The following is a 25,835-nucleotide window of genomic DNA, read 5'->3' on the forward strand; positions in this document are numbered from 1 at the left end:
TCAGGGCTATTCAGCGTTAATTAGTCGAGAAGTAAGTCAACAAGTGTGCTAGAAATGTATCCGTGTTATTGATAGATTAAGAGAATAATCCAGCTGAAAGCCCCTTCATCCTGTCTACTATCTATTTGACAAACGTTTGCTAGGACTCTTGTACAGTAACGACTTACTACTGGGTGTGAACAAATGCATTTATGCATGGCTTTGATGGTGAACAATTTACAACTAAACATGGTGCGAATCCCCTTCTGTATATGCTGTTTGGTGTACTTAATTCTCTTCCGTGGATTTTCCCTTTGCATGGAATTAAATTGTACTATACGGGTAGGTACAGTTTTAATTAAATTTACCTTCGTTTCTTTATTATTAAAATTTCGCTGCAGTCATGTGTGTCTATGAAAACTAAGAACTAATTCTAGTGCGTTGTGTCTTTTACGTTCTTGCTTTCTGTCCTCTTTTAATTCATGTATTTTAATTTTCTTTCTAGCTTGTGTCTCAATAGTGTTGATACTTTCTATCGTGTGTCTCAGTAGTGTTGATACTTTCTATCGTGTGTCTCAGTAGTGTTGATACTTTCTATCGTGTGTCTCAGAAGTGTTGATACTTCCCAGCGTGTGTCTCAGTAGTGTTGATACTTTCTAGCGTGTCTCAGTAGTGTTGATCCTTTCTAGCGTGTGTCTCAGTAGTGTTGATACTTATCTTTTATTGTTCATGGTAAACGTTACATACTTAGTGCCAAACTTTGACGTGTATGAATAACCCTTCAATGGCACCACTTGCAATGAAGTGGACACTTGACAGGTTGTGAAGACCTGTTGACCAATCCCATTGCTCTATTTGTATTTAGAGGAGCTAAAATTACTGAAATGCAGCCAAGGCATTTTGTTGTCGTATTTGTTGGTGATCTCGGAACATTTTCTTTAATTAAGAGGAAGAAATGAATGCGCGCACACACACACACACACACAGATTGCAAAGGTGTATGATTCCACGACCTGAGGCATTTTGTGGTGGGCCATCTCCAACACTCTGTTAAGAGACCCACCATTTAAGTTTTGGTAGTGGTATGGGATTGTTTGAAACAGTTTTGTTAAAACCTGGTTTAAACCCATCTTTGACTGCAAAATTACCAGTAATACTAAGCTTAGGCCCTATCTCATGCCAAAAACGTTTCTTTCATTAGCAATGTACGACTGACTCAATATGCCAGCATTTTGGGGATCTATTTTTCTGTAAACATAATTACAATCGATATTTGCGTTAGTTTTCATCGGTATATTGTCTTTGAGCCGTAGAAGAAGTCGGTATAAATCATTCTGGTTAACACTAATCCTAGCCCAATGTAATTGTAATACCAGTACTATTATTTCGGTACTATTGCATTATAGATATTTACATCATATCCCCCAAAAATGTATTTAATTGGAGATGGTACAATTTTAGTTTTGAAAAGGATTTTATTTTTCCAAAATAAAATAAGTATGTTTGAAAGATAAAAATTATAAAATTATTCGAAGACTCCAGTATTTTATATTGTATACCAACTGAAACAATATATCTTAGTTCTCTAGATACAGTCCTAACCTTTAAACCCTGGTTTAACCCTGAGAATTTCATGTGCAAACACTTTCTGATTATTTTGGAAAATATAAAGGTTCAGAGATCAATAGCAAATGATTTTGAAAAGTAAGTTTTGACATCAGTGAAAACCGTCTTATTTTCACAATTTTCTTAAAGATTTGATGAAATCTTTTGTAATTAGAATTCGGATTATTACATTTTAACATAATCAATAATCAATAACAACGACAATACTGCTGCTAATAATGATACTAATAAAAATGAAAACAAATATCATCATCCACACCAAAGACATAAAAATGATACCAGCAGATGCCTCGCTTGGCACTCAATATTAAGAGGTTAGTGTTAGGACTATTCGGCCTGGTGTCCGGATAATGACTGGGCGTGACATGGTTATGCATGTCTGCGGCATGATGCCCAATTGCTAGAAATCCCTATAGACTGCGATACTACAGACACCATAGCAATGTGACTGAAAAAAAATAGTTAGACCTACGTTAAAAATATAAATCTGATATACAGTCATAAAGAATTTCTAACAGATTCTCGCTGCTGAAAGGCACGTGTCAAGGTGGTATATTATCCACTTGACTCCACATTGTATTCATGCGAGGTTTTTTTAACAATATACAACATTTGATGTTTACTTCTCGACAATCCATGACCTTGTCTTTCTGTAACAGATGATATGATTCTTCAAAATTATACAAGGATAAAAACAAGTTTTGAGACCTCGGTATAGTGTGCATTTGGATTCTTGTGATCCGAGGCTGTTGGAGAAACAGAATCATGTACATAGAAGTAGTAATGCGTCTAAGCGCAACAAAATTTACATGAACATTAAGGATTTTAACAATAAACATGTAATTTCACCAGAAGATAACTCTGTTAGAGAGGGGTCATCATATCTGCATTACTTAGGTGCAAACGTTATCTTGAATTTCACGAAATGTAAGTGTGATGATGCTATTGGGTGTTTTACCCACTGAAGCCTACATAGACGTGAATTAGCTGTTTATCCTGTATAAACTTTGTAGATCGCCTGCAACTTATTTTGAAAAACAAGTATTTTTACAGCTCCTTTCAGTTTTCCTGACACGTAGAGAGTACTAGGAACAATTGAACTAATGAGTTTTTAGAAGCGTTCATACTTCGAGGTTGATTCCCTGCGGCAAATATCTCATTGGAAATACATTATAATGTTAATTATGAAGTACTTTGTAATGAAGACTAACTGAAGACGCGTCTTTTAATAGATTTCAAAGATTTTTGCTTGATAACAATTTGATTCCGTCTGTAATAGAATAAGTAGCTCGAAAAAATTTCAACCATTCTTGAATCATTTTGGATTGTTGCCAATATTTTGAGTACACATTTTCATCTCTGGATGTGGCTGTTTGTACTAGCTGTCATTTTTTAGTTTTTATTTTTGTCTTTGGTCATTTCGTACCTTACACGTACTTTTCTTACTTCAGACCTTGACAGGTTTTGGTACCATATGTTTGATACATTCGTGTGCATTGGTACCATATGTTGGATACATTCGTGTGTATTGGTACCATATGTTTGATACATTCGTGTGCATTGGTACCATACGTTTGATACATTTGTGTGCATTGGTACCATATGTTTGATACATTCGTGTGCATGTTTTTACATGTAGTTTTCTTAAACCAGATTGTGATAGACTTTAGTGCCGTATATTCGATACATTCGGTGTCCATTCTTACATGTAGTTTTCTTAAATTAGACTGTGATAGGTTTTAGTGCCGTATCATTGATACATTCTGTCATACATGTATTTGGATTCACTGTTAACTTTGTGAATACTCTTTTGTGAAGGATGACCCATGATTTACTTCTAACAGGATCAAAATATGTATTGTCATTTTCTGTGCATGTGAGGGTTGTTATGGTTAGGGTAGGGTGTTCCCAGTATTTTATTAAAATTAATATAGAAGTCCCACCCAGGCTCGATTTTGGTTGGAAGTTAAATTAGTGAAAGAGATATAAGCTTCGAGTCCCCAATCAGCAATGCCGACGGTTAAATGGTTGAATATACAAAAAGTGAAATTCAACGAATAACAATTTAATAACAATTCAATAGTAAAAAGATTCAAATTTCCCATGTACTCTCCTCCCGATCGACCCTGAAAAAGCCTATTGCATCACTTGATTAGTAGTGCGAGATAGATTTCCTCCTGGCCTTGTATTCTGCTCATGTTTGTATCTTCTCTCCTATTCCTCCCAATTCCTTCTCCTCTTCCTCCCGACTTTCTCCAAATTTCTTCTCTTCCTTGACTTCTCTATGCTCCTTCTCCTCCTTTTCCATTTTCAGGTAGCAAGAAAGACTGATTCCTCAAACTTGAACATCGTTGGCTTTATATATATATATATATATATATATATATATATATATATATATATATATATATATATATATATATATATATATATATATATATATATTGACAACGATGCAGATTTTTACTTTTATTTCCAGGACCTGCAAGGAAGCTTGCCCTGTCGGGTACATTTCTTCTCGAAGGCCTCAGGTAAGACATTTATTTTTTTAGAAGTAACATACAAACACAGATCTTCAAGTTATGTTTATCTTTCGGGTTTCGCGTCTAAAAGTAAAAGTAAGCTTCGTGAAATTTATACTTGTATTCAGACTGCTTGTGTAGCCAAGACATTATCCGGATTAACGGTGTATATGCTTTATAATCGTGATAGAATTGGTGTGTATAAAACTGGATTATCTCGGTTTTAAAGGTCAAGGAACGTTTCGTACTAATTAATAATGAATTGAGATGTTCCAAAAATATTGCTGTATTAACACTTTTCTAAAGAAAATTCGAAATAAAGAAGAGGATTACTCGAATTATCTTGAAAGTATAGTTGTCCTTCTTTGTTGTCGATGTTGTTGTGGGTTTTGCGCCATTTCTTAACACATGATAATACATGGCAACCAGGATCACTGGCAAGCTTTATCACAAAGTTACATTTTCTCACCCATGCGACAGAGAAATCTATTTGTTTTGCTAACCTTACTTTTCTTGTCTCAGTCTAGTCATCTCAGACCAGTCGTCTCGGTCAAGGTGTCCACGCGCTCCGAACTACTTTAAAAAAAGAAACCCTTGTTGTCTTCTGCTGTGCCTATGTAGTTGTACTAAAATCAAACAACAACAACAGCAACAAATATATAGCAAAAACATAGTAACTTAAGTTAATTCCATCTTTGAAAACACACCATACAAAACAATTCGAGAGAGACAAAGTCAAACGCATATGATGTCGAGCTTTTTGGCATTATGCTTGTTCGTTCCACACAGCATGGTCAATTTTATCCTATATGCAGTCTTGGCTCAGTATAATTTTAAATCAGCGTCATTAAATGTAGATAAAGCTACCTAATTAGTTTTAAATACTTCGTGTGAAACAAACTATATAATGTTAACTACATTTAATGACGCTGACCTGAAAATAACTGTGCTACAGATAGGGTAAAATTCTCAATGCTGTGTGAAATGAACAATATAACAGAAAACACTGATACATGCATATATACTATACACTTCATAGCCTCCCTACTCTCTTAACAACTACGGGAAACTTAGTAACAGCCCGAAACGTGTTGTATAAAACATGCTTTTTTCTAATTATGTTAAGCATCTCCACTGTGCCCCGGTTGAATCAAAAATATACCTACAATATTTAATGACAAATAATACACTTACCAGCCAGAAGGAACCATTTATCAGTCATCACATTAATCCATAAGCAAATTTCACTGTAGCACTTGTCATATTTCCAGGACAGAAAAATAAATGTTTAAAGAATCCGTGAACTTGAAAGTTTAGCACACGGTTATCCGCTAGAGTCCGTTTTTGGAGGGTCTATTATACACGGGGGTAATTTTACAGTCAATATTGAGGACAATACAAGTATGTCACACACAGTTTCACCTCCTCCAAAGAAAAGAATAGTCATATAAGATAGTGACACAGATCTCTAATTACCCATGAATAATCTTAAGAAAGATGTTACTCTTCGTTACAGCTTGTACTAAGTACAACTACAGCACAGTAGAGCTGAGTAGCCAATATCGTTTGATTATTTACAATATAACTTTTCAAAATTGGAACTGATGAAAATAAAACAGTTTCTTGTAATAAATATTAATTATTTATTGTCAATTTCATATAACATCCATATATTAAATGTGATAGTACCTCATTATTATGCGACGTTTTAGGTTGTTTTTTTTTCTTTGCTCACGCGTATAAACTGTGTACTTCGGACGCAATGGTCACACAACAGCCCTCGTTAACATATTTATATTATTGCGCCGCATGTAAACATTGGATGCGAACACTAGTGCAGAATTCTTTTTACTTTAAAGGACAATATTGGGTGAGAAAAATAATCTACGTTGGGGTTTGGGCCAAGACAAGGAAATCCAAGTCGCTTGTTTATATTATATGTCTCCCTACTCGGGCAAGCCTCGTGGGGAGACAAATAATATCAACCCTTGACTGGCATTTCCTTGTCTCGGCCCAAACCCCGACATAGATTCTATTTATCTGAGCTCGATATTCGAACCAACGTGGACAGAGATGGGATGGCAGTGATCAGAAAAGAGAAGCGATTTAGCCCACTCAAAACTCTTGGACCCGTTCCTATTTTTGGTGAAAAAAAGGCTTTTTATTTGTTTTTGGGATGGGGGTAAGCTAAAGATAGCAAACGTTAATTTACTACGTCTGCTACTAAATTTACAGGTAATACTAGTTCACTCATATATTATGCTAAGATAATTAAGTTTCGCATTATAATAAGTTTAAGAAACAAGAACAACAAAACATTAGCTACGTTACAGTATGTGTTTCTCGTAACCGACAAATATAACGTATAGTGTCAACTGGCTATTGCAACTGTGTACCTTTGATATTATGAACACTGTTAATTCATCCCAAGGAAAGTATAAACATATCGTTACGACGAACTATATTATTGTAGGTTACTTGGTGCAAATTCAGTTTTAAGGTTTTCAGCCATCCCAAATTCTCTCTCTCTCTATCTCTCTCTCTCTGGGCCCAGAGTGACCGAGTGGTCTAAAGCGCTCTCCGTTACGGATCACTGCCATCTCACCTCTGTCTGCGTGTGTTCGAGTCTAGGATTTGGCCAATGTGGGTATGTGAGAAATCGTTCCTTGCAACGTCATACGTATTCAGGATAACGTATCCGATGTGTATTAAAGAAATAATCAAAACTGCAAAAGACAATTTTACCAAATATATCTAGGTTGAGGCTACTTTTTGCATTATATACCTGAGGAAGTCCAGAAATTCGGTAAAATTTTGATTTAAAATGTTCTGTCTGGTATCGGTTTTGTTTTTCTAGTATATTTAAAGCATTTACAGAGGTAGTTTTGGAAACTTATTGTATCAGTCAGTTTCGTTTGACATAGCATAAATATCGTATTCTAACATGTAGATATAGGCTCCAGAATTTACCCGCTTTTCGATTGGAAGGTTATTATAGCGATATTAACAATGCCCAATCACTATTAACGGGAGAAGAAATGTTTTCTCACAAATCTATTTAGATGTAAACATTCTAAAATTTGGTCCTTTTGGTGAGATTATGGATTTATTATTACTTTGCTTATTTAATTGCTCAAAAGTTCTTTGTCTAACACATTTAGTTAGTTGGTAATCTCTTTTTTTTCTCTCATTTGGTTTAAGACGAACGTTACAAAGATACCACTATTTAAAGATTTTACAATAGAAAGTAACCATGTAAAATTGAAGAAAGAATAAAACAACAAAGAAAACTCTTTCTTCTTTGGAATTTAAATAATATAATACACTCAATGAGAAAGACTTGGTTCTATTAGTCATAGACTGAGAGTGACTTGATTCTATTAGTCATAGACTAGTTCCTTCCAGAAGCGAACCATCTCAGATATAACATAAATATCTGTCCGCGGTGACCTAAATCACCACATAATTAACAGGTGTTATATATATATATATATATATATATATATATATATATATATATATATATATATATATATATATATATATATATATATATATATATATATATAACGTTTGACTTGATAAAAGGCAAGCAAAATAAATTCAGTTGCATCATGCTTTTCATACACCTTGCTAGAGACCATTAAAATAAATTGTGAATGGGTTGCAAATAACCATCAACAGGTCAAGAAAAACATTTTCATTTTCTGAGGACCTGAAGCATTCTTTTCCTGCCTGATTATCTCGTTTGCCTTGCGATTTGAAGAACCGTTTGCTGAAAAGGCTAAACTTGACAAACAAAATTATGCACAATGGTTGTTTAATATTTGGGATTAATGTAGATATGGTTTTAATCGGATTGAGAAAATCACCGTTTGTGCCTTAGTATCCTTGACACATACAAGTCATGGAGGCGAATGTTCAGTGTTGATTACAGTTTCACTAGCATTAAGTACTACTTTCTGACCTCTCCCTTAAGTCTCTTTTGCAATAAAAACACATGTATTGTGCCATTTAGGACAGCTTGACACCGTTTCGTTGACTCTGCAATAAGAACAGTGTCATCAGCAAATGCTAGTACAGTTCGCCAATTTTTAAAATTATTTCATTATTATTGGTTCAAACAAAAGCGATGCCAAGGCTGGAGTTCGTTAGACTTATCTTTTTACAATAACTTTTAAAATTCATTAATTAACCTTATATACATTCATATACATTCAAAAATATTGTCAAATGGTTGGCAGAATAAAGAAATAAAACATTAAACTGAATAGATTGGCAATAACATCTTTCGAGTATATCTATAAAGGAGTATGAGAAAGAAAACAGCAACAAGAAAAGAAGAAAAAGGTAAGTGACAGGAAAACAAATAATTAATATTTACAAACTAAACAGAGGATAAAATAGAATTGAAAAATAGTAATATGACAGTAATGCCATTTAACATAATAAATTTTTATTACATATTACTTTGGTATTAAATATTACTTTTTTATGCTGAAACCGCTGTTAAAAATTCAGAATTTACCTACCAATAATGATTTCAATCTCGTTACTGAGTCTCATAAATGCTTTCTTAGCAAACATACGAGCGACGCGATTTCTTATATTATAATAACAGTTACTAAAAGATTCCACAAATCTTCGTATTCTAAAATTTGTAGATTATATTATGGGGTGGGGTGGGGGTAAATATACATCTTGATTTCTGTAATCATCCTATTGTTAAGTTGACCATTCTTACTCTTGTTTGATAGTTCTGTTCCAAATAAAATTGTCTTTAACTTCTAATACAATAATAAATTGATCTTTTGAAACAAATCCTTGTTATCCTTTTTTCTCGACATTTGTCGCCTTTACAGAACAAATACTATGGTTTCTTTAACATTTCACAATGAAGATTTTTCATTAGGATAAGAAAGAGTTTACTGTCAGAATTAAATTGTTATTCTCAACAGAACATAAACCGCTCCGGTGGCCTAGTGGTTAGAGCGTCCGCCTCGGATGCGGGAGGTCATAGGTTCGATCCCCGGCCGAGTCATACCAAAGACTTACAAAAATGGTACTTATAGCTGCCTCGCTTGGCGCTCAGCATTAAGAGGTTAGTGTTAGGACTGGTCGGCCTGGTGTCAGGTTAATGTGACTGGGTGGGACATTATGCCACATGTCTGCGGTATGATGCCCCAGTGCTAGACATCACTATAAACTGCCACACTGCAGACATCGTAGCGATATGACTGATACATTGTTAAAGTTACGTTAAAAAAATCACATCACAACACCTCAACAGAACCCGAAGTAGCTTAGCATTTTTAGTAAAAAAAATATTTAAAGTTCTTCAGTGAATTTTTAAAAGCTGAAACTTTTCCGTTCTGTTTTACCGTTAAGTTGTATATTTAGTTTTATTAATATCTTACTGAGATACCGACATCCTTTCTCTGTCTCTGGCATTGATTTTAATTTGTAAGGAAAAAACATTAAAGACAAATTATATTGTATTATGTTCTAATTGTATTAATATTTCCTCGACAACTACTACTACTACTAATAATAATAATAATAATGATAATAACAATAATGACGATGACGATGATAATACTAATACTAATAATAAAAATAATAATAACAATTTTTTTTTTACTGAGAATAATACATTTGGTCATGATTTAATCTTCCACGATATATATACCAATAAAACTACTTGCTACAGTGTCTGACACACAGACATGCAGTAATATTAAAAAAACTACCTACATTCCTGCCTGCTTGCCAGGCTGCACACACACACGCACGCACACACGCACACACACACACACACACACACACACATACATACATACATACATACATACATACATACATACATACATACATACATACATACGTTATATTATAACCTATGTCAAATATAAATGCAGATTTAGGAGACAGAAAGGTGCTGCAGTAACCAAGTTAGATATCTCACTTTGTTTAAGCTACGGCATACTCAGAAATACGAAATTTGTTAGGCCCGTTCTTGCTGTTTGCTTAATATCAATGGGAAGATATTCAATAACACTCTGAGGAATATGTAAAAGATGTTTTGTGCGGAGAACATAGGCACATAAAGATTAGAGTACTAAATAGAATGCATTAATGGATATTGGAAGCTGGATTAGGGGATCATTGTGGAAGTATATTCTGAAAAACTTTATGTGTCAAATAAATTATGGAGTGCTTTACATTATAATTCAAATGTAACCACTGCAAATTAACAATTATTAAGAAGGACAGGTAGTCTTTTCTTATAATATTTAGAGCGCCCCGTTTTTGGAGCATTATTATTTCCCCCATATGATGCAACCAAAATCAAAGAAAGGTTATATAAAATCTATGTCATTGTATTTGGTCCCCAAATATATTGATATCATCTAATATCGTTATTCATTTCATTCATCTCATTGTCAACCAGAAAATTTTCTTTTCTTCCGTGTTTAATTGCTTTAATGGGTTTTGCATTACAATATAATAACATCAGCGCCGATCTGTAAATTTTGTTCAATGGAAGTTATTGTATCGCTCATAGCATCGAAGGTTGTATCATCCGCAAGAGGATACGTTCAGTGGCATTAAAATGAAGTGTTAAGTTTCTAAGGAAGACGAGAGAGAGCAAAGGGCCAATGAAATAGCCTTGAGGGACTCCCTTTGTGATGTATTGTAAAGAAAACGAAGGATTTGGCCACATAAACACTATTGCCTTCCCGTTAGCTAAGAATCAAACTAAGCAAGTAAATTATTACTTATTTCATATGCTTGAAGGTCTGTTTTGAATTAATATTTCATGATCTACTACCTCGAACGCTTTTCAGAAATCTGCCTAAATTGTTCCCGTCGTTTATAGCTTCTAGTCATTTATATATATATATATATATATATATATATATATATATATATATATATATATATATATATATATATGTATATATATATAGTTACGTTTAGGCTTTAACAAAACGCAACAAGAAAAGAGTGAAGACAACAAGCTTTGTAAAATTTAACATATAATGTATTTCCCTAGAAAAACAAGGTAAAATGAGAAAAAGAACTTACGGTTCTACGAATCAAATTAAAAAAATAATCCAAAATTAATCCAAGAATTAAAAAATATAAATCCTAGTCATAAAAAGTCCTGATGAAACTGATTTCGAATCCGGATGAAATCCAAATGGAAGGCGATGACGTATGCCGTGGTCAGCGTCGTCCTCATGTGTCAACAGTTCTTTGTTGAATCACCGAAAATAATATTCATGTGTTTGAATTCTGTGTAACTGTTTTTCTCCAAGAATTAATTTAGAGCATAAGTATTTTCAGGAGAAAAGAATCTCATGGGCTCCAAATCATTGGAAGAAAATTTAAAAATTAAACTCAAACTGGTCACAACAAAACATCGTTAAGTGTCAATGGATTAAAGACCGAATGCCCAAATTATCTATAGAAAACAGTTATACAATAATTTAAGACGCAAAACAGATCCCCGTACGAGGGTCACATAATCATGTTTCTAGAACAAGATAGAAGCTTTTTAAATGCCCAACATAAAACAATGAGTTTTACTCTGAGAAAGAATAAAATAAAAATAAAAAGAAAAGTTGTTTGCATCAACTCTTACTGATTCTGAATCAAGGTCAGGAACTAGGTCAGAATTAGATACAAAGTTTCTATTACTGGGTGTTTACAAAAACCAGTCAGATCAAACTGAATTTCTGGGACATGTCAAATCCAGTAAATAAAGTTACATTACAATAGCATATAATGGAACAAAAGAAATTAAAACTAGCAAGCAAACAATCCAAAAAAATCATATATAAATTAAATCAAATATACATAACACTTTCCCCATAATGAAAAAGAAATATTTATATAATAAAACTTTCTTCTTACGATAGATTACTTATGTACGATGTTTAATTAAAAGAAAGACACAAGAAAAATTCTTATAAATTACACAAAGTATACTTAAAATAATACATTTCTATACACGGGAAAGTGCATCTGCTATTAAATTATATTTTCTCTTAATGTCCCTGATGTCAATATTATATTCCTCTAACAACAAACTCGACCTTAGTCGTCTTTCACTTTTATTTTTCATCTTGCCGATGAAAATAAGGGAGTTGTGATCACTAACCACAATAATCAAAGAAGGAGGAGCTGAAGTAATGTAAACTTCAACACGTTGTAATGCCAGTATAAAAAACCAAACATTCCTTATCGATTGTTGAATAATTTCTTTGGTGCTTATTTAAGTTCTTATAAAAATAGCACACTGGATGATCAATACCATTTTCATCTTCTTGAATCAAAACTGCTCTAACCCCAACATCACTTGCATCAACAGACAGTTTAAATGATTGGCTGAAATTTGGAGCTTTAAGAACTGGCGCACATTTAAATATGGCTTTTAACTTATCAAAAGCCTCCTGACATTTTTCAGTCCAAAGAAGCTTGTTTTTCTTTCTCAACAAATTTGTCAGAGTTTCAGCAATTAGGGAAAAATTGAAACAGAATGTCCGATAGTATCCAGCCATACCTAATATCGAATCAGTAGCTTTTTACTAACTGGTACAGGGAATTCATAAATAGCCTTGACCTTAGTATCTATAGGTTTAACTTGTCCATGTCCCACGATCTATCCTTGAAATGCTACATTAGCACGACAGAACTCACTTTTGGATAGATTAATTGTCAAACTTGCATCTGTGAGTCTGTTAAAGTATTCACTAATTGTCTCTAAATGTTCTTTTTATGAGTCGTTGTAGTTGATGTCATCATCAATATAAGCATCACAATTATCTAGATCAGTGGTAATCATATTCATGAGACGTTGAAAAGTACTTGGCGAACCTTTCATCTCAAATGGCATCACTTTATTTTGATAAAGTCCATCTTGAATCACGAATGCCGAAATTTCCTTTGCTCTTTCCGTCAGTGGAATTTGCCCAAATCGTTTCAGAAGGTCAAATTTGGTGACATATCCGATTTTATCAATGCATTCATCGATTCTTGGTAATGGAAATGAATCTGTTTTAGTCACACTATTCACCTTCCTATAATCAGTGCACATACGGAAATTTTTATCTAGTTTCGGAACAAGTTTACATGGTGAACTCCGGTCACTTTTACTGGGCTCCATGAAATCATTCTCTAGCAAATACTGAATTTCTTTTATCAAGTATTCCTGTTTGAGAGGATTCGTCTTGTATGGATGTTGTTTCACATGTTTGGAATTTACAATTTAAACGTCATGGAAAATTTTGTTTGTTGTTGAAGGAACATCTGGAAATAAGTGCTCATATTTAAATAAGAACTGTTTAAGTTAATTCCATTCTTGCTGTTGAAAATGTGAAAGTTTCTGGTCCAGGTCTTTCATAATTTCTGAAGTCCAAAGATTTGGCACTCCAAAATCAACAGAGTTCGATGATATTCCTTCACTTAAACCTTCACTGAGTGAGATGGGTACATCTAAATTGACTGGATGATTAACTTGCCTATCTCTCTCAATATACTGGTACTCCTTTAATTTATTTAGATCCCATGAGTACTATCATTATAATTTTACACATTAATTTTCTTCTTAATTTTGTAACAGCCGTGATATCTAATCTGAAGAAAATTTTGAAGAATAAGCAAGAGAGACAGAACTATATTACCAGGCTCAAAAGTTCTCTCCTTTGCGTGTTTATCATACCTTAATTACATTTTTGATTGACTAGAGTGCCCATCTGCTCTTGCAACCTCACAAGCCTTTGACAACATATACTTAAAATTGTAAACAAAATCAAGAAGATTAATTTCAGTACCTTCATTAGAAAGAAGTTTCTACTTCAACAACTTCAATGGTCCAGTTCAAAGGGTCTGAATCCTAAGGATTCTTGAACTAATTCCCTAACAGCAAACAATAGTAAACGAATGCCTTCATCTCAATCTTTACCCGTATCAAAACAATATGATCGAATCATATTTTTCAACGTCTGATGAAATCTTTCTAAAGCCCCTTGAGTCTCATGGTGATAGGCAGAAGGTTTGAATTGTTGGATGCCTAATTTGTACATAACTTCCTGGAAAATTCCAGACATGAATTTGACCCTCGATCAGATTGGACAGATTTGAGAAGGCCAGATTGAGTTAAAAAAGAAAATTTCAAAGCTTTTTGTTATTGTTTTAGATTTAATATTCCTCAAAGGAATTTTCTCTGGAACCCCTGTTGACGTACACATTATGGTCAACAAGTATTGGTTACTTCACTTGGTCTTAGGTAAGGGACAAAAACAATCTACCATTATTCTGCTAAATGGCTCGTCAAATGCAGGACTAAGTTGCAGATGAGCCTTATATATCTTCTGATTGGGTTTTCCTTCCATTTGACAAGTATGACAAGATCTACAGCATTTACAAGCTTCAATTTTAATTTTTGGCCAATAGAAGTGATTTAAGATCTTGTGATAAGTCTTACTGATCCCTAAATGACCCAAAGGGGTTTCATGGGCCAGGCTAAGAAGTTGCTCTCTGTAAGATTTTGGAACTACAATTTGATAGTTCACTAATCACTCGTCACCAGCAGGTACCTCGGGAGGTCTACATATATGTATATATATCGTGACATCCGAAAACAGTTATATACATTTAGTTTATTTATACATTAACCCTTTAGCAGCTGTATTATGATTTTAATAACAGATTTAAAAAATTTCTACATAAACATAAGTATGGCGAGGCATTGTTTTTGGTCAAGGCCATACGTGATGTTGGGTATTTAAAAGCTTCTGTCTTGTTCTAGAAACATGATTATGTGACCCCCATACGGGGATCTGTCTGTAGCTTGTAGTAATATTTAAAAACTCGGAAAGAATTTCATTTCAATTTGAATAACTGCTGAAGTGATATATTGATTAAAGGTGTTAATCTAACATTGTAACAGCATAAAAAATGTAAAACTCTATACAAAATGCTCCAATTAATAGTGTTAAAAACTTTTCAGATACTATAAGTATCATAAACCAGATAAAATGTCATAATGAATTAGACCAAATTTTTATCTAGTGTTTAATTGGATTATTATTATTATTATTGTCATTATTATTATTATTATTATTATCTTCTTAAAATTTATGTTTTCTTTTATGGAATCAGCGAATCTATTATACTTTGATATATTCTAGTAGCAATGAAGCCAGAATCAAGATTATATGCTACCTTTAGGAGGGAGTTTGGACTCAACATTATTGAATACTAATTACTGTTTTGGTGTGGGTAAATATGTAAATTATTCCTGTCCAAGTACTGTATATATTTCACTTTATCACAAGAATCATTAATTCTCTTACCACAAATGTTCCAAAATCTATCTATTTTTCAAAAACAAAATCATTAGAAAAATCATCAGACTCTGGATTTTCATTATTATTCATCTTTTTCAAACGTGCAAGGGCTTCGTGATAAGTAATTCTGATCTCTAATCGATTTGACTTAAGATTATATAATTTCGGAACAAGAATATTTTTTGATTGAAATTGTTGCTCTCTTTAATACTTCCAAAAAATTGTCCTAAAACTCCTAAACTGCTTTCAGTATTTCCCCTTATGTGGCATCACATCCATGTAGTATCGCCTTTATTATTTTGTTTAGATTATTTCGTTTACTGAAAACAAAAAAAAAAAAAAAAAAAAAAGAACATATGTGGGTTGTCTCTCTCTTGAGTCTTTTGTTCATCATACACGACAACAGAGGTGGTTTGGAAAGGGGCTACCAAACGCACCACCCGCGGAAATAAAATAAATTAAAAAAATGAACGAGCGCTAAAAAGCGCAATGTTTTCTATTGTAGTTTACTTTCTTTTTTGTTCTCTTTTTTTCCCAGCTAAATCGTTGTCATTATGTCCTGAAGACGTTTAAGATGTATGAGCTTTTTGGCTAATGACGACATTCCTCCGATTTTATACCGGACAGTCCAATTTTCAGCTCATGTTTCCCCTACTTATCGTTCTCATTTTTGGATATTTGCAAATGAGTGTCCGTTATATTTGTGTTCCGTCACTGGTCACTCTATTTCAAGAGCTTAGTTCCCTGATCCATCGCCAGGAGTTCCGTTAAACGGACCATTCGCGTACGTGTGTACACCCTCCCCATAACGATATTTCTGGATCCGCCTCTGGACACAATAATGTTTGAGAGACACTTTAGTACGGCCATTATCTAACAATGACAGCACCACCCTAGAGTCGACATGAGTGCATACTTTCCGACACTTGAAGAGTATCCACTCAAAGGAAGAGTTATGTCCTTTTAACGTGTTTTATTGGCAACGTTACCAAGTCCTATTGTTCCGCCCTTGTTGTTTGAGTGGATCAATAAAACCCACCCGAAGTATCAAAGTTTGTGCCTATCAGAACTCTTATTGTACGCATTTCCCGTAATTTTCAGATTGCGAGGAAGAAAAGCTGTCGATCCGAATTCCGGTTCTGTTTGAGAATATTACTGGTCTTGAGTGGCCCGGGCCCCCAGGAGATTTGAATGTTCAGACCATAGAGAAGAGGTACACAGAGGAAGGAACAAATAATAAATTATATCCCGGAATCAAACTGTCCCTTAAACCGCCACAGGATGGTGAGTGAATTTTTTTTGCCGTAATTTTAAGCAGTAAACGTATCTGTAACCGACACTTTTTCAGTAGGTCGTACCAGTCACTCTCTAGAATATCGTTTTCTTGAGAAGCCGATATGTTTCGTTCCTACACAGAAAACTGAGGGAGTTCAGAATTATTTTATACACAATACTGAATTTAAAAAAATGGACCAGAAATGGTATTTCTAGTTAAAGAAGAACACAAATTCTACTGTTCTAGTAATAGATTTGAGAAACTTGCAGTACAAATATGGTTGTGTATCTTTGGGATGTGAGTAATAATATTAATTGAGACCACTGTGACTTAGCTTTCTGATCAGATAAAAGCATATGAATTTTCACTATTTAATTGAATGAATAAATGCACAATTTAGTGAAATCAAACAAATTCTAGAAAACCTGAAAGTTATAGGCAGTTTTAGTCTCGATTTAAAATTTCAAAACTGATTTTTGATTGATTCGGTTGTATTCATTTCTGGCATGATTTGACTTTCCAAAAAGCATCAAGATTTCAAGATTTTCTGAATATGTATGCGAGTTATTACATTTAAGAGAAGGTCCTTGCATGAAAATGTCAGAGTTAGGTAGGAGATAAATAATGCAAATTTTTGGGATATCAAAAACATGCAGACTTCTAAGTGAGGGATCTTTACATTTCAACTCGTTCTTTTTTATTTCGATTGTTTTCCAACACACACTTTGTTTTGCAGCAAGTGCAAAATATCTCAAAGGGTTCAGCGTGATAATTGCAAACAGAAACAACAAAGGCTGTTTGGTATTTGATATCTCAAACGTTACTTGGACCGTCGATCTTCTGGACGTAAGTAGTCGTGTTTTTCTCATAAATTTACAGTGGTCATGCAGTTTTGCTCATGCGAGAAAGCCCCGTAGGATAATATATCTCACATGAGCGCACTTGATGACATGAAATTGATATCATCTTTCCTTACAAACCAAAGATGTCCATTGCAATAGCTGCTTATAGGAACTGATCAATCACTGTGATATTAACTATATATTAAATCAAGAACAAATAATTTATCCTAAGTGTTGTGTAGAATAGAAAATTCCTGTCCAGGAATCAAAACTTTTGGACAGGGAATCGGAAAGCCCCGTTGTGGCCAACAAATTCTGACCCACGGGTGGGATTTCCTATATTTCAACAGTTATTATTATTATTATTATTATTGCTGTTATTATTATTTTTGTTGTTGTTGTTGCTGTTGTTGTTGTTCTTGTTGTTTACGATCCATAATTTATATCGAAATAAATACGGAATTCGGAGAAAAATGATAATAACCTATGCTAGACATCTCTCTTGGCCTCTCTTAAAAGGAGAATACACTATTATTTTTCTGTAAATTTGTGTATACAATATTGGTTTTTCTTCAAGATTTGGTTCTATATTTTGTCTTGGGATCAAAAAGTTTTGGGCAGGAGGTCTGTAAGGCCTAGACCATACAAATAATATTGACCCGTATTATTATTATCATTATTATTATTATTATTATTATTATTATTATTATTATTATTTTCCAGCAATAATTTATATCAAAATAAAGACAAAAGTCTGAGAAAGATGAGAATATCCTCTGCGAGTCACCTCTCTTTGCTTAGATTAAAAGGAACAGATAGTTTTTGTATACTGTGATTTGTTTAATACAATAATGGTTTTTCATTGAGATTTGGTCTAATGTTTTGTCTTACAGCGAAACTTTCAATCCTGAATTCAGAATTTGAGGCCAAGATAAATAATTAACATTTAAGTCGTATACATGTGGAATATAGATAATAGAAAATGCAGTTTCGAATTATAGTCCATATTATAAATATCGATTATATTCGGCCACAATCCAAAAGAAAAACTAATAGACGAGAGGAAAAAAAAAAGTGAAAACGAGTGGATTAGATGCCTACCAACCATTGTAGTTAAAATTAAATCTTATATACTCCCATGCATTTTAATAGAAACGACTTCTTAGTAGAAGTGAATATTCAATATAATTTAATATGCAATACAATTTAATAGAATTGAATACGCAATATAATTTAAATGCAACAAACTTTAATATGTAATACAATTTGATATGTAACAAATTTTACGATGCAATAGAGTTTAATATGCAATGCAATTTCATAGAATTGTATATGCAATAAAATGTATTATGCCACAGTTTAATAGAATTGAATATATAATGAAATTTAATAGAACTTAATTTGAGATGAGAGTTAAAAAATTTACCATGCAATATAATTTGATAAGCAATACAATTTAGTAGAACTATATATGCAACAGAATTGAAAATGCAACAAAGTTTAATGTAATACATTTTGATATGTAACATAATTCAATAGGCAATGCAATTTAAAATAATTGTTTATGTAAGAGAATTTAATATGCAGTGCAATTTACTAGAATTGTGTATGCAATATAACTGAATATGCAATTGAGTTTAAAAGAATTGAATATGCAATACAATTTAATAGAACTGAATATACAGTACTTATAGATAGATTACTGTATTTGTATGGGAATATACGAACGAGTTTTTCGGATGTAAATAATGCACGACCTTATGAGTGCCGTATATCCATCCGACAAAACGAGTCTGCGTCCATTGTTTGTTTACAATAGAAAGTAGTTCCTTTATGCACGTAAATGCAATATGAAGGTGTGCAATATCGTAAATTACTGAACGATTCTGACAATGTAAAGTCAACGGAGAAAAAAATGAGCATATGATAAAGTTTAATATGTTTAGCTAACTGAGTCGAAACAACTTGATAAAATCACTAGTCACTAGCTAAATTATAAACAAGGATAAGCATCGACAAAGTTTTGCTAAAATTCCATGTTTTGTTTTTATGTAGATGACCATAGCTATTGTTGTTATTGTTGTTGGATGGGTGAGGATAAAAGAAAATATCCAACACTAATTAAATTACTAATTGCTCACTAAATAACAGCAAATATTATCACTAAGAACGAAGCAAATAAGAACGACTTTGATATTTTTGTACATTATACCATCATCATATTTGATTCAGGTACAATTCGAACACGAACTGTTTCCGGTTCGTGGAAACATGCAGTATGACGTCACAGCCTCAAGTCTACCACCCCCTCCTATGCGCTTCAAGAGAAACGACCTGCGTCGAAGTATCGTCTCCAGTCGTTGGGGGTGGGGTGAGTTGGGGGGTGGGTTGTACAGTGACACTTCAGACTCATATACTTCAAAACTTTTAGAGATGTATACTGAACACTCCTCCCTAAAGTGGACTAAAATATATACAGGCGATTAAAACTTCAATGTCACCGTTTTTCAAACATTTCATCATTCTTCTAATATAACTAAAGTTTGGAAGGAAGGAAATTTTTCGTTAACAAAGCTGTTTTACATAAACTGTATTTTGAAAACTTCAAGGTGCTAGTTTTAAACGACGTTCAAATATTAAATTTAGAGTTAAGAGGTGTCACCCCGTAATTCAGTCAAAGAAGTCGCTCGCAATTCCGTTCTTTTTCTGGAGTGTTACATAAGTGGCGACATCGTACAATCGACAAAATTCAGTGCTAAAGAAAATTCGACATAGCCTGAAGTTTACTTCTTATGTTTACAACATTTACGTCAACAAATCCTGTGTTCTAGCTTTCGACTGAAATTGGTTGACCAGTGGATGTCACCAATCAACGTCGGATTAATTTGTACACTTATAAAAAATGGCAGGGATTTCTTGTTCGAATGAGAAATTACATGGCTCATAAGGTGACGAAATGTCGCTGTTATATGGTTTGAATGGAAACCAACGATGTTTAGGATCAATATCTGTTATATGGTTTGAATGGAAAATAACGCTGTTTAGGATCAATATCTGTTATATGGTTTGAATGGAAACCAACAATGTTTAGGATCAATATCTTTTAAGATTCATTATTATTCAGATGATTTGGCATGTAGGACCTTTTGCACGAAATGGTGGCATTGAAACTTTAAGGCACATTTTTTGTGGTATATTAATGTTAATATTGCTCCGTTATATGTTGACAAGACTGATATATCTCTATCCAACCTTCAAGAAATTATTAATAAGTACCTATAATACCTTTTTTTAAAAAAAAGAGTTTTATTGTTCAACCATCTTTTATGCCTTGTATGGATCATTGATCTCGAGCAGATTTACTATGTATGCGCATCACTATACATTGTTTCTCGAGTGGATTGACCATACTATCCATCTAAACGAAAGGTCAAACGAACAGGTATTCTTATCGGGCTATTTCCGTCCGCAATCTGATTAAAATCAGATCTCCACCGTCCTGTGAGTAGATCTGGCAAACACCAATAAGAGATTATGTTCTGTCGACCTTGTGGTCCACCAAACGAATTACAACTTTCAGATTTCTGAAAGTGACGCACGTCATTCGGAACATATTGCTATTAAACGATAACTCTCCCTAACAAGAACTTGCAGCAACACTAACAATAAAGTGGACTAGAAATGTCAAAGGTCACCAAAAACATGAACTTTTATTGGTGTCTGTCAGAGTTACACGTAGTAAGGGAGATCGGATTTTAATCAGAATGCATCCGTCCGCTCACAACTGCCTTACGCTTCCAGTGCTCGAAAGATCGCGTAGATCTTGCATCTTCCATATTGATGAATCTTTGTACCTTTTGCCTTCTAAGCACAACACCCATTTGTCTGCTTCCCTGTCGCATATACTCTCTGTTATGTACTCCCTACACGAACAACTACAAAGGATACATTTATTTTATTACCTTCCGGCCTATGATATTGGCCAATTTTAGCTGGGAACCAATCTTATGTTCGAAACCTATCTGGGAAAGTCCTGTTAAGATATTTTATATAGATAATATGGAAAGCAATTTTACATCTGATAAGCTTGATCGACAACGAATGGTTTACTACGGTTGAGTGCTGTCAATTATGATTGAAAAGATAGATACTAAAGTGGGAATGAGTCAAAATATTTTCCTCTTACGACGATATCTCGCGTGATTTTGATGTAAGCTGTCAAACCGGATAAATAAAGCAGTTTGTATTATTTACATCCGCGATGAATGGTATTAGTATTGAGAAATGGATTCCTTACTAAGTGAAATATGACGATATAGCGAAGAAACTGCATCTAAAATTGAAAATTATATAATTTATTTATTTACATGAGATTTAATGTTTATGTGGAAAAATCGGAAGTGATCAAAATGTTCTTAACATAGGACAGTGAGATTAAAACATAAACCTACCTCTGACTTTATCAGTTAATTTCAGCTTTGACCATAAAATGCACTAGCTGACATTGCCACATTTTCCCCTTTTCAAGGACTTTTGACTAGATTTTCAAAGACGTAGTAAGGAATTAGCCGGTACTGAACTTTCCCATGGATACGTTTTGTCATACCTAACTGCAAGAATTTGAGATATCATCCCAAAGAAGCAAAATGATAGGCATCCGCATGAATCGTCATAGTGAAGCTAAAATGAAAAGTCTGGAAATCTTTATAAACCGTCTCGTCAAAGCGACAGTGCACGGTCAGATAACAAAAGAAGAAAAATAAATCGTACACAATCCTCATCAAAGTGATAGATAAATAGACGTTCATCTTAGTGGATTTTATATGATTTATATCAATCTGTATTGAAGATGTGCACTTGAGACAGAGTTTTCCGCAATAGTATGGTAGATATATAGTTATCGGTCTACGTCTGGTTAGGTGGAGCTTCCGCCAGCAATCAGTTCTAATATTTGTTCATTTTGTTTCATTGTTTCCAGTCAACAGGTCACACGATAAATGGTATATCAGATTGAGAAATTTATATTTATATTTATATTTATTCACAAAATCTAAAGAGTACACACATTTTTACATGTCTTTAATGAGTTTTTAAATTTATTTTCTTGCGTGTCCCTTCATCCGTGTTTCGTATTCTTATATATTCGCGTTTCTTCTGTTACATTAACTAATATATATATACATATATATATATATATATATATATATATATATATATATATATATATATATATATATATATATATATATATATATATATATATATATATATATATATCCGTTTCAGATGCAAATCAGCAATACCCTGCCGATTGGACGACATCTCTTTCATTCCGGGTATTTCTGGAAGATGATATGACCTGGACGATTTCCGTTTCATTCAGTCGACCACCCACAGTGTTCAACTTCAGCACATTCATTATTTCTCTTATTCCTACCGATTTCCTGAATATCCAAACAATAAGAACAGTCGAGGTTTGTGTCTTTTTTGTGATTTCTCATAATTTTCATTGCAACCAAGATGCTTCAAGTGTGAATGTCAATTCATCTGCATGTAACTGTCACTTTATAATCATAAAGATATCTTGAAATAACGGTCACATTCCTTGAGTTGAGAAATTCGTTATAAAAAATATGTTAATTTCTCTTTTATTTTACCAACCTTTAATTAATTGAGGAAGAAAAGAACTGTAATGTAAAGGCGAGGTTTGTGGATGAATAATATGATGACAAAGACGATGACATATTGACAATATTAATTATGATATTTGTTATTTATCTCTGTTGGTATTGTTTGTTTAGTTTCAGTACAATTTTACAGCGGTAAATCGTGGATGGTATAAAATCGGGGTTAGTAGGCCAAATAATATATCTATATATCTATCCATTTATCTATCTATATATCTATCTATCTATCTATCTATCTATCTATCTATCTATCTACGTACGTATGTAAATATGTGTGTCTGTATGTATCTAATGAGTATTACTTCTGTCTATCTATCTATCTATCTATCTACGTACGTATGTAAATATGTGTGTCTGTATGTATCTAATGAGTATTACTTCTGTCTATCTATCTATCTATCTATCTATCTATCTATCTATCTATCTACGTACGTATGTAAATATGTGTGTCTGTATGTATCTAATGAGTATTACTTCTGTCTATCTATCTATCTATCTATCTATCTATCTATCTATCTATCTATCTATCTATCTATCTATCTATCTATCAGTCAGTCTGTCTATCTATCTATCTATCTATCTATCTATCTACGTACGTATGTAAATATGTGTGTATGTATGTATCTAATGAGTATTACTTCTGTCTATCTATCTATCTATCTATCTATCTATCAGTCAGTCTGTCTATCTATCTATCTATCTATCTGCCTATCTATCTATCTATCTCTCTATGTATCCATCTCTCTATCTACGTACGAACTTAAGTAAATGTGTGTGTATGTATGTATCTAATGAGTATTCTATCTATCTATCTATCTATCCATCTATCTATCTATCTATCTATCTATCTGTCTGTCTATCTATCTACGTACGTACGTATTTAAATATGTGTGCATGTATGTATCTAATGAGTATTGTATCTATCTAGCTATATATATATATATATATATATATATATATATATATATATATATATATATATATATATATATATATATATATATATATATATATATATCACCATCATGTGTAAAATGCAAGTTAAAATATGAAATAATATTTTTTGGATCATACAGGTTATTCTCTGATTTTATAATAGCATGTTGGTATGGAAGTACATACCTCCCCCATCCAGATACTGACTTTATTAATTGTGAAATGATATAAATTCCATCTTTTCATACCTATGGGATATATCTAATGACAGTGTCATTAGTGTTCAGAATTCTAGAATTAAACAATTTTGTTCGTAGGCTAAATTTGGTTGACAAATCATTTTGCAAAACATTTTGATTAAATAATTTTTATCCCGGTGATTCTGTTATGAATGTTTATTCTCCATTTTTCTCTTTTATTTGACAGGTTAACCCTCATGATGAGCACTTTTCCTATCCAGGTTTGTGTCTTTGTTACAGACGTGACCGCGTCTGTGACACTTGCATAAGAACTGAAACGCAATATTTCAAAGTTGGATAGCATTTTCACCAACATATATTGTAAACAAATATGGACGAGCTACATAGAAAGTGTAAACGGTAATAGAATAATAAAAATCCAAATTGTATACAATACGACATCAAAATACATAAAAATTCATCCCAAATTAACTCACTCATTACTTCGTCTCAATGGATAGTGCGAGGCACGGTGTTAATTCTAGACCGGTTCTCTATTTCTGGGAAATTTGCAGAAGATCAAAACTTCTGAAACATGTAACCAACGGGTCCAACGTACACAGGCACGATCTGGAGGAACCATCATCCACAGATAATCACTAGATTTTGAATTGTTAGGATCATCGTATTTTTACGTTTATATCAAGCTTTACAGAAACATTTGTGAAAAACACGTTGTGATAACGTGCTTGCACAATAACAAGAAACATTGAATCGAGAAGAAATTACGTGGAATATTTAAAATTGAACTTCCATACTTGGAGAAGGGCTGCTTGTAAATATTTAGTTTAGTGTGACGTCCAATTGAGAAGAAATGATGTGGAATATTTAACATTGAACTTCCATACTTGGAGAATGGAAGCTTGTAAATATTTAGTTTTGTGCGACGTCCAATTGTGTTTTCTTATTCTGCATTCAGATAACATTCCGTTTGGAATGTGCAAGGATTTGGTTTGGATGTAGATTAGCAACAAATATGTAAATATGTACAGAGCATCGAAAATCAAAAACTTGTTTTTTTTTAAATGCATGACTCTGCCGTTGTCATGATGAGATATATGTATAGCATACAAGATGCAAAACCTCTCTAGATCTGTTGACGAATAGCTAAACTGAAGAAATGCGTATTTATCTATTTAAACCATACTCAGTATTTCAAAACTACATGTATTTAGACTCAGTACGTTTAAAAGTCATTATACAGTTTTATGATGTAAAGAAAGAGGCTTGCATGATTGTGTCTAGATCGGTTGACATCATAAATTAAAACATGCTACCAAAATAATAAACCTTTCTATCCGTTGAGATGTAGATGTTGATTTTGTGCTCTTAATTTTATGCAGAAATGACGTCACGCATCATTTATATGTA

At 33.1% G+C, this 25,835-nt stretch overlaps 1 protein-coding gene across 1 annotated transcript; it reads left to right on the forward strand.

The window, feature by feature from the left end:
• Positions 1 to 142: 142 nt before the first annotated feature.
• LOC149771458 (uncharacterized) lies at positions 143 to 25,769 on the forward strand. Its single transcript, XM_089948423.1, has 8 exons — positions 143 to 321; positions 4,085 to 4,136; positions 16,586 to 16,768; positions 17,497 to 17,606; positions 19,835 to 19,973; positions 22,889 to 23,076; positions 23,404 to 23,451; positions 24,652 to 25,769. The coding sequence occupies exons 1-8, from the start codon at positions 184 to 186 to the stop codon at positions 24,763 to 24,765; spliced, it is 972 nt and encodes a 323-aa protein (XP_089804549.1). The 5' UTR covers positions 143 to 183; the 3' UTR covers positions 24,766 to 25,769.
• The last annotated feature ends 66 nt before the right edge of the window (positions 25,770 to 25,835 follow it).

This window comes from Sinohyriopsis cumingii, unplaced genomic scaffold, assembly GCF_028554795.1.
Source record: "Sinohyriopsis cumingii isolate HCF-2022 unplaced genomic scaffold, ASM2855479v2 utg001837l, whole genome shotgun sequence".
NCBI lineage: Eukaryota > Metazoa > Mollusca > Bivalvia > Unionida > Unionidae > Sinohyriopsis > Sinohyriopsis cumingii.